The sequence below is a fragment of the Pygocentrus nattereri genome, chromosome 15 (genome assembly GCF_015220715.1).
Source record: "Pygocentrus nattereri isolate fPygNat1 chromosome 15, fPygNat1.pri, whole genome shotgun sequence".
Classification (NCBI taxonomy): Eukaryota; Metazoa; Chordata; class Actinopteri; order Characiformes; family Serrasalmidae; genus Pygocentrus; species Pygocentrus nattereri.
In genome coordinates, this window is record NC_051225.1 from 1959075 (window position 1) to 1970172 (window position 11098).

General features: G+C 42.8%; 1 protein-coding gene across 7 annotated transcripts in view; it reads right to left on the reverse strand.

Moving 5' to 3' along the window:
- LOC108415043 (probable phospholipid-transporting ATPase IF) overlaps positions 1–11098 on the reverse strand; it is a 123563-nt gene that overhangs the window by 56402 nt on the left and 56063 nt on the right. For all 7 annotated transcript variants that reach the window (XM_037545135.1, XM_037545132.1, XM_037545131.1 and 4 more), the window contains exons 19-20: positions 6642–6845; positions 2642–2795 (exon numbers count right to left, since the gene is read on the reverse strand). In XM_037545135.1, the coding sequence (XP_037401032.1) occupies positions 2642–2795; positions 6642–6845 (358 nt within the window). The remainder of the gene's footprint in view (positions 1–2641; positions 2796–6641; positions 6846–11098) is intronic.

The following is an 11098-nucleotide window of genomic DNA, read 5'->3' on the forward strand; positions in this document are numbered from 1 at the left end:
TCGTTTACTCATCACTCAAAGCAACACCATGTAGGACTTGGGGATCCGCCCTCTCTGGTGGAAGGTGCAGAAGACCATTCTGTAAAATGGGTTGTGCTTCGGACGCCCGCAAGTGGATGAATCTGACTTCTGTGAATGCGTTGAAAGAGAATTTGAAGATGACTCGGTCAGAACCCGGTGGACACGTCTTCTGAGGATGCGAGTGAATTACCCACTATGGTCATGACATCATCAGCTTAAACGATTTTGCATTTAATTTGTCTGTGAATTTTAATTAACGAACTAAAGCCGTTCCTGGGACTCCACAACAATCAGCCACCGTGTGTCAGTGGAACTCTTTGGACTGTTTGTTAATTTTTTTATTTTTAAAATTATTTATTTATTTATTTATTTATTTTTAGCAGAATGGGCTGTTGCCCAGTACCTGCATCTTTTAGCGGCTGAAAGAAAAACGATCACTTGGTAACTCTTACTAATCAATAAATCAATTTCTTCTTCAAAGGTTCCCAATGTTTAAAAAGAGCACGCTGGACTGGAGTTTTCTCCGTGTGGCAACAGTCCAGAGTGATATTCATTCACACCAGCAACTCACTGAAGTGTGGAAATTTAATAAAATCGGTTTTGCGGAAGATTTGCGGAAAAATGTCAGTTTGCTCCCAGTAGAGGACGTGTTAAATCAACAAAACACAGAATTTGAGTAATTTGATATGTAAAGCCCTATTCGCAAAGTATTAGCTGTACATGGAAGGTGGGTAATGTAACTATTATCAGTGTTTCTCCCTGATTTCAGTCCCATCCAAGTCAGTCATATTTACTCCTGGCTTCATTAAAGATTCCGGTGCCATTTACCTTCCATAAAACAAGCTACAGAAATAAAGCATGTTATAGAAATCCTGTGCAAATCGACATGCCAGTAAAAATTGGGGCAGTCGTGGGCTGGAGGTCAAGGAACCGACCCTGTGACCGGAAGGTTGCCGGTTCGATCCCCAGAGCCGACAGTCCATGACTGAGGTGTCCTTGAGCAAGACACCTAACCCCCAACTGCTCCCCGGGCGCTGCGGATTGGGCTGCCCACCGCTCCGGGCAAGTGTGCTCACTGCCCCCTAGTGTGTGTGTGCTCACTAGTGTGTATGTGGTGTTTCACTTCACGGATGGATTAAATGCGGAGGTGGAATTTCCCCGTTTGTGGGATTAAAAAAGTATCACTTACTCTTAACTTTAAAAATGCTATCATATGGAAAAGGAGTTTAAGTGTGGAGGCTCAAAGAAATGCTTACTCGTGTTTTCTGGTGAAGCTTAGCACCTTAAAGTGGAATTTCCTGTTCCACTTTAAATGGTGTTGCAGTTATTATCATAATGCCTGATGTGTTAGAATGTAACTGCTACACCATTTAAGGTGGAACAGGACAATTTGAACAAGAAGATGTAACGTTACTGTCCTGTTTCATGTGTACAATGCAGAACGTCAAAAAATGAAGAAAAATACTTTGAAAAAAAATGAAATGAAAAAAAATTACAGAAAAAAGTTTTACGCTGTGAAGTTGGTTATCGTCTGAATTTCCAAGCTAATAGCAATGCTAACGATGCACTGCATTCACTTAAGACATCGAGGTAAATGGTTAAGACGGGTCAGAAACCCAAATGTTAAGAAGACCTATTTTGTCCCGTTTCAACACAAATCAAACCACTTTGGGAGCCACAACATGTTACGTCCATTTTACTGAAGTAACATTTTACCGTCTTGGCTGTAAATGTCCAGTAAGTGCTAATATAGAATAAAAAGCATAACTGAAAATTTACTCTGCTCTGCTTTAAGCTTTCGCTCAGCTATAGCCGATTTCTCACATCTCTGGCAGGAAACTTCCTCAAAAGCAAAATAGTTTCCTGCGAAATCCTGTTTCAACTTTTCATTAGCCTGAAGTCGCGTCTCATTCGCTACTTGTTTAAATTTGCCCATTCCACCTTAAACGTTGCCTGAAACCCCAGAATGAAACTGCTGCACCATTTAAGGTGGAACAAGAAAATTCAAATAAGAAGCTGGTACATGAAAAGCTGATTTCAGCTTCAGATCCTGTTCATTTTAAATCTTTCTTGTCTTTGCCATTTTGTTAGATACTAGCTAGACGAAATTGTCTGCGTTGCTATAGTGACCAGCACTATAGCGCTGATCTTCTGGATTAAAAGTCGATGAATTGGCAGTTATACGTTCATTCCAGACCATTCACTGCGTAAACCGTGTTGAACGACCAGCAGAGCTTTATTTTACTGCAAAGGACGATTATTTTATTTTTTACCTACAAATCTAATTCTGCTGTGGAGCTGCACGTTGCTGACCCCTGGGTCAGGGTCAACAAAATAACGGCTAAACTGACCGTTTTAATGTCTTTTCTGTAGCAAAGCCGTCGTGGTAGTAAAGCCCAGCAGCCGCTCCCTTCTCAGTCATTCATACTGAGATTTCTTCCCATGGAAAACTAATCCGGTCTAAACAGGGCTTAATTTGGATGTGACTGTCCATTAGATCTTGACTGACTGAATACATCTGGTATGTGAGAGGAAACTGAGGGGAAACTTTGAACAGACACGGAAAGTCGCTGAGACACACGGGTCACAGCCGGACACACAGCGGTGAAATAACACTTGCCTTTGCTTTCTGTAAGGGTGCCATCCTGCAGCAGAGCACGGCTGAGCAGTTCTTACACACTTCCATGAAGAGCTTCTCGTGCTCCCGCAGAGCCAGAGACAAGCTCGCTCCATCCACCACCAAGCCATGCTGAATCACATGGTCCTCTTTGATCCTGCACAAACACAGACATGCCTTAAATCCTCTCTGCACAGCAACCAAGTCCTGTTTAATCAAAACATTTCACACAATCTCACATTTCAAACAGTTTACAGTCCGGCACACGGCGCTGGGTGTGACCCTTCAGACGAACGACCATGTGAACACGCCGCTCATGTGAGCCAGCAGCAGGCGGTGCACGTGGACAATAATATTAATACCATAATTAATAGCGTTTATACAGAGACTCGCTGGCTCCACGGTGCGAATGTCACATCAGAGTATAATTCTGTGTAGACATCAGTGAATTACTCATAGTTATTATGACGGCTCCAGCTGTCACTCAAGCAGGTAGAAGATGAACTAAAACCAGTCCAGTAAGTTCTACCGGTTTCCTATTTGGGTCTGTTCCTCTTTTTTGAATATGCAGCAGAAAAAAAGCACTTAGAGACACATTCACCGTTTAACAACAGTGTACTTATGAGTAAAGAAACAAACAAATAAATAAATAGAGTTAGTTAAACGGCAGAATCGCAGTCTACTGGGCTGTTCTCACATATGGGTCTTTTCAGATGAACCGAACTGAGTTCTGTTAAAGGGAACCTGAAAGGGAAACAACTGAAAATAACCTCAGTTCTTATTATAGTCGGAACAGCCAGATCAGAATTCATGTGCCCATAAAATGATCTATACAGCGCCCCAGTGTAGGGAATAGTGATGAGGGACTATCTGTCCCCTATAATATTGATCTATAGTGCCCCAGTGTAGGGAATAGTGATGAGGGACTATCTGTATCCTATAATATTGATCTATACAGTGCTCCAATGCAAGGAATAGTGATTAGGGACCATCTGTCCCCTATAATAGTGATCTACACAGTGCCCCAATGCAGGGAATAGTGATGAGGGACTATCTGTACTCTATAATAGTGATCTATACAGTGCCCCAGTGTAGGGAATAGTGATGAGGGACTATCTGTCCCCTATAATAGTGATCTATACAGTGCCCCAGTGTAGGGAATAGTGATGAGGGACTATCTGTCCCCTATAATATTGATCTATACAGTGCCCCAATGCAGGGAATAGTGATGAGGGACTATCTGTACCCTATAATAGTGACCTATACAGTGCCCCAGTGTAGGGAATAGTGATGAGGGACTATCTGTCCCCTATAATATTGATCTATACAGCGCCCCAGTGTAGGGAATAGTGATGAGGGACTATCTGTCCCCTATAATAGTGATCTATACAGTGCCCCAGTGTAGGGAATAGTGATGAGGGACTATCTGTCCCCTATAATAGTGATCTATACAGTGCCCCAGTGTAGGGAATAGTGATGAGGGACTATCTGTCCCCTATAATAGTGATCTATACAGTGCCCCAGTGTAGGGAATAGTGATGAGGGACTATCTGTACTCTATAATAGTGATCTATACAGCGCCCCAATGCAGGGAATAGTGATGAGGGACTATCTGTACTCTATAATAGTGATCTATACAGCGCCCCAATGCAGGGAATAGTGATTAGGGACTATCTGTACTCTATAATAGTGATCTATACAGCGCCCCAATGCAGGGAATAGTGATTAGGGACTATCTGTACTCTATAATAGTGATCTATACAGCGCCCCAATGCAGGGAATAGTGATTAGGGACTATCTGCATCCTATAATAGTGATCTATACAGTGCCCCAATGCAGGGAATAGTGATTAGGGACTATCTGCATCCTATAATAGTGATCTATACAGTGCCCCAATGCAGGGAATAGTGATTAGGGACTATCTGTCCCCTATAATAGTGATCTATACAGCGCCTCAATGCAGGGAATAGTGATTAGGGACTATCTGTCCCCTATAATAGTGATCTATACAGCGCCCCAATGCAGGGGATAGTGATTAGGGACTATCTGCATCCTATAATAGTGATCTATACAGTGCCCCAGTGTAGGGAATAGTGATTAGGGACTATCTGTACTCTATAATAGTGATCTATACAGTGCCCCAATGCAGGGAATAGTGATTAGGGACCATCTGTACCCTATAATAGTGATCTATACAGTGCCCCAATGCAGGGAATAGTGATTAGGGACCATCTGTACCCTATAATAGTGATCTATACAGCGCCCCAATGCAGGGAATAGTGATGAGGGACTATCTGTACTCTATAATAGTGATCTATACAGTGCCCCAATGCAGGGAATAGTGATGAGGGACTATCTGTACCCTATAATAGTGATCTATACAGTGCCCCAATGCAGGGAATAGCAATTAGGGACCATCTGTACTCTATAATAGTGATCTATACAGTGCCCCAATGCAGGGAATAGCAATTAGGGACCATCTGTACTCTATAATAGTGATCTATACAGTGCTCCAATGCAGGGAATAGTGATTAGGGACTATCTGTACCCTATAATAGTGATCTATACAGTGCCCCAGTGTAGGGAATAGTGATGAGGGACTATCTGTCCCCTATAATAGTGATCTATACAGTGCCCCAATGCAGGGAATAGTGATGAGGGACTATCTGTCCCCTATAATAGTGATCTATACAGTGCCCCAATGCAGGGAATAGCAATTAGGGACCATCTGTACTCTATAATAGTGATCTATACAGTGCCCCAATGCAGGGAATAGCAATTAGGGACCATCTGTACTCTATAATAGTGATCTATACAGTGCTCCAATGCAGGGAATAGTGATTAGGGACTATCTGTACTCTATAATAGTGATCTATACAGTGCCCCAATGCAAGGAATAGTGATTAGGGACCATCTGTACCCTATAATAGTGATCTACACAGTGCTCCAATGTAGGGAATAGTGATTAGGGACTATCTGTATCCTATAATATTGATCTATACAGTGCTCCAATGCAAGGAATAGTGATTAGGGACCATCTGTCCCCTATAATAGTGATCTACACAGTGCCCCAATGCAGGGAATAGTGATTAGGGACTATCTGTACCCTATAATAGTGATCTATACAGTGCTCCAATGTAGGGAATAGTGATCAGGGACTATCTGTATCCTATAATATTGATCTATACAGTGCTCCAATGCAAGGAATAGTGATTAGGGACCATCTGTCCCCTATAATAGTGATCTATACAGTGCTCCAATGCAGGGAATAGTGATTAGGGACTATCTGTACCCTATAATAGTGATCTATACAGTGCTCCAATGTAGGGAATAGTGATTAGGGACTATCTGTATCCTATAATATTGATCTATACAGTGCCCCAATGCAGGGAATAGTGATTAGGGACTATCTGTCCCCTATAATAGTGATCTATACAGTACCCCAATGCAGGGAATGGCAATTAGGGACCATCTGTACTCTATAATAGTGATCTATACAGTGCCCCAATGCAGGGAATAGCAATTAGGGACTATCTGTACTCTATAATAGTGATCTATACAGTGCTCCAATGCAGGGAATAGTGATTAGGGACTATCTGTACCCTATAATAGTGATCTATACAGTACCCCAATGCAGGGAATGGCAATTAGGGACCATCTGTACTCTATAATAGTGACCTATACAGTGCTCCAATGCAGGGAATAGCAATTAGGGACCATCTGTATCCTATAATAGTGATCTATACAGTACTCCAATGCAGGGAATAGCAATTAGGGACTATCTGTACCCTATAGTAGTGATCTATACAGTGCCCCAATGCAGGGAATAGTGATTAGGGACCATTCTGTTCTAGTTCTCTAATGCAGGGAACAGTTATTAGGGATCGGTTCTCTGTAATAGTGTTACATACAGGTGAGAGGGGAGGCCCTTAGAAACGAAAGAGAAAGAAAAAGCGAGAGTTAAGAGAAAGTGAAGGTGTCGTGTCGTATGCGTGGGCGTTACCTGCGTGCGAGTCTCCGGAGCTGTTCTGCACACTCGTGGTCAGATTTCTGCTGTACGAGCTCCAGGATGTTCATGGTTCGGTGAAAATGACCACAGGATAAACTCACACTGACCGCTGTTTCATGTTTATCGCCCGTCAGCACCCACACCTTAATCCCAGCCAGCCGCAGAGCCTCAATCGTCTCCTGGACCTTCTCCTGCAGCCTAAACACAAACACGAGACATCATCCTAAGCTTTCACCTCACAAGTGAACAGAGAGAGCCTAGCAGCTGTCTGTGAACAATCGTGATGAATGAAGTAATAAAATCAATTACCGTAAAAACATTTTTCCTTCTCCTGTAAAGTTACCATACAAGGTGTTTCCCTTACAGTAACAAAATGAACCAATTCAGCTGTAATATCAAGTTTCAGTTGTAGCCAGGTGCCTCATAACAATGGTAATTATTGAGGGGCACTTTAAAAACTTAATCTACCTACAATCCTACCTATAATCTTTCTTTGTATGTATTGCACTTGGCCCCACTGTACATGGACCCCAAAGACAAAAACTATATAGTGATCCAGTGATTAGATGCTATTTTGTCCCAATAAGTGTTCCAAGTAGTGCTCCAATGTAGGGAACCGTGACTAAGGACCATTTTGTCCCAATAACAAAGTTCTATACAGTGTTCCAGTGCAGGGAATAGTGATTAGGGACCTTTCTGTCCCAATTAGGGACCATTCTGTCCCAATAACAGTGTTCTATGTAGTGCTCTAACGCAGGGAATAGTGATTAGGGACCATTCTGTCCCAATAACAGTGTTCTATGTAGTGCTCCAATATAGGGAATAGTGATTAGGGACCATTCTGTCCCAATAACAGTGTTCTATGTAGTGCTCTAACGCAGGGAATAGTGATTAGGGACCATTCTGTCCCAATAACAGTGTTCTATGTAGTGCTCTAACGTAGGGAATAGTGATTAGGGACCATTCTGTCCCAATAACAGTGTTCTATGTAGTGCTCTAACGCAGGGAATAGTGATTAGGGACCATTCTGTCCCAATAACAGTGTTCTATGTAGTGCTCTAACGCAGGGAATAGTGATTAGGGACCATTCTGTCCCAATAACAGTGTTCTATGTAGTGCTCTAACGCAGGGAATAGTGATTAGGGACCACTCTGTTTTAGTGCTCTAATGAAGGGATTATTATTATTCAGGGAGTACACTGCTATCAGTTATTCTTTTTCTATACTCAGAAACTTAATTGAGGGGTTATTTAAGGGGTGCACACTGCATTTAGTGCCTCCAAAACCGTGCAGCCCAGCCACAGAGAGTCCCTGGATCCCACACGGAGGCAGAGATGTAGCACAGCTCTGCTGCAGTTGAGAGCAAACTGACAGGCAAGCGAGGAAAAGAGAGAAATGAGGAAAACACATTGGAGACGAATGACTTCTCAATTTGCACAGAGCCTCTCTGAAGATGAAAGACTGTGAGTGCGGTGTGCATGTGGCGCTCCTGCAGCACCCAGCCTGCCACGAGGCAGAGTTAACGAAGTGCAGAGTGAAGGATCGGGCAGATGGCGTGAACTGGCTTCACAGTGTGCACAAACACAGACACACACAGCCAAAAACTAGCTCAACTTGATAGGCTGTAATAGCAGCTGTTCTGGAGCTGTGGGAGTGTACAGCAAAGGGCTACCTAGATTTTTCATTTCAGAGTGAGTGCGAGAGAGGAAGCAACGTCCCAGAGACATTTCTATAGTGAGGTGGACCACCACTAACTAGCCATCTTCACTGTGGTTACCACGACCAGAGAGAAAAATAATTCGAATTTAAACACAGCGCTGTTGCTGACCTTGAATTGACCATTGAGAACTTATAGAGAGGAGAATTACACTCTGCAATGTCTTCTGGGTTTCTCAAACTCCAGAGGGCGCTCCCAAGTTGAGTCCAAAATGAACGGGTTAAGACGTATTTAAGCAAAGTCATAGTTTATAAATGCTTAACCATTTTTAATTTAGAATACATTCTGAACACAGAGCAACATAAAACATCACCATCCCTGTTCCGTTTTTAAGAGCTTTTAAACTCGAGTTATAGGGGTTTAAAACGGCGCCTCATGTACGTTCATGACGTCAGTGAGCAAGAGCAGCTGATGAGCTGCTCTAATCACCAACCAATCAGTACTCAGTAGCAGTAACACTAACCAATCAGCTCTCAGTAGCAGTAATGCCAACCAATCAGCTCTCAGTAGCAGTAATGCCAACCAATCAGCTCTCAGTAGCAGTAACACTAACCAATCAGCTCTCAGTAGCAGTAACACTGACCAATCGGCTCTCAGTATCAGTAACACTAACCAATCAGCTCTCAGTAGCAGTAACACTAACCAATCAGCTCTCAGTAGCAGTAACTCTAACCAATCAGTTCTCAGTAGCAGTAACACTGACCAATCGGCTCTCAGTAGCAGTGACACTAACCAATCAGCTCTCAGTAGCAGTAACACTAACCAATCAGCTCTCAGTAGCAGCAACACTAACCAATCAGCTCTCAGTAGCAGTAATGCCAAACAATCAGCTCTCAGTAGCAGTAACTCTAACCAATCAGCTCTCAGTAGCAGTAACACTAACCAATCAGCTCTCAGTAGCAGTAACACTAACCAATCAGCTCTCAGTAGCAGTAACACTAACCAATCAGCTCTCAGTAGCAGTAACACTAACTAATCAGCTCTCAGTAGCAGTAACACTAACCAATCAGCTCTCAGTAGCAGTAACTCTAACCAATCAGCTCTCAGTAGCAGTAACTCTAACCAATCAGCTCTCAGTAGCAGTAACGCTAACCAATCAGCTCTCAGTAGCAGTAACACTAACCAATCAGCTCTCAGTAGCAGTAACACTAACCAATCAGCTCTCAGTAGCAGTAACACTAAACAATCAGCTCTCAGTAGCAGTAACACTGACCAATCAGCTCTCAGTAGCAGTAACGCTAACCAATCAGCTCTCAGTAGCAGTAACACTAACCAATCAGCTCTCAGTAGCAGTAACACTAACCAATCAGCTCTCAGTAGCAGTAACACTAACCAATCAGCTCTCAGTAGCAGTAACGCTAACCAATCAGCTCTCAGTAGCAGTAACACTAAACAATCAGCTCTCAGTAGCAGTAACACTAACCAATCAGTTCTCAGTAGCAGTAACACTAACCAATCAGCTCTCAGTAGCAGTAACACTAACCAATCAGCTCTCAGTAGCAGTAACGCTAACCAATCAGCTCTCAGTAGCAGTAACACTAACCAATCAGCTCTCAGTAGCAGTAACACTAACCAATCAGCTCTCAGTAGCAGTAATGCAGATCAATGCACACAACACATCAGCTAATTATAAATGTGACATATGAATATTATAGAGCTTTTTAAATGAAACAGTAGAAGCCGTATCGCCCCCTACGCTTCCTGTAGTGTATTACAGTCTGTCAGAGCGACTGTGTGGATCATATGAACATTATAGAGCTTTTTAAATGAAACAGTAGAAGCCGTATCGCCCCCTACGCTTCCTGTAGTGTATTACAGTCTGTCAGAGCGACTGTGTGGATCATATGAACATTATAGAGCTTTTTAAATGAAACAGTAGAAGCCGTATCGCCCCCTACGCTTCCTGTAGTGTATTACAGTCTGTCAGAGCGACTGTGTGGATCATATGAACATTATAGAGCTTTTTAAATGAAACAGTAGAAGCCGTATCGCCCCCTACGCTTCCTGTAGTGTATTACAGTCTGTCAGAGCGACTGTGTGGATCATATGAACATTATAGAGCTTTTTAAATGAAACAGTAGAAGCCGTATCGCCCCCTACGCTTCCTGTAGTGTATTACAGTCTGTCAGAGCGACTGTGTGGATCATATGAACATTATAGAGCTTTTTAAATGAAACAGTAGAAGCCGTATCGCCCCCTACGCTTCCTGTAGTGTATTACAGTCTGTCAGAGCGACTGTGTGGATCATATGAACATTATAGAGCTTTTTAAATGAAACAGTAGAAGCCGTATCGCCCCCCTACGCTTCCTGTAGTGTATTACAGTCTGTCAGAGCGACTGTGTGGATCATATGAACATTATAGAGCTTTTTAAATGAAACAGTAGAAGCCGTATCGCCCCCTACGCTTCCTGTAGTGTATTACAGTCTGTCAGAGCGACTGTGTGGATCATATGAACATTATAGAGCTTTTTAAATGAAACAGTAGAAGCCGTATCGCCCCCTACGCTTCCTGTAGTGTATTACAGTCTGTCAGAGCGACTGTGTGGATCATATGAACATTATAGAGCTTTTTAAATGAAACAGTAGAAGCCGTATCGCCCCCTACGCTTCCTGTAGTGTATTACAGTCTGTCAGAGCGACTGTGTGGATCATATGAACATTATAGAGCTTTTTAAATGAAACAGTAGAAGCCGTATCGCCCCCTACGCTTCCTGTAGTGTATTACAGTCTGTCA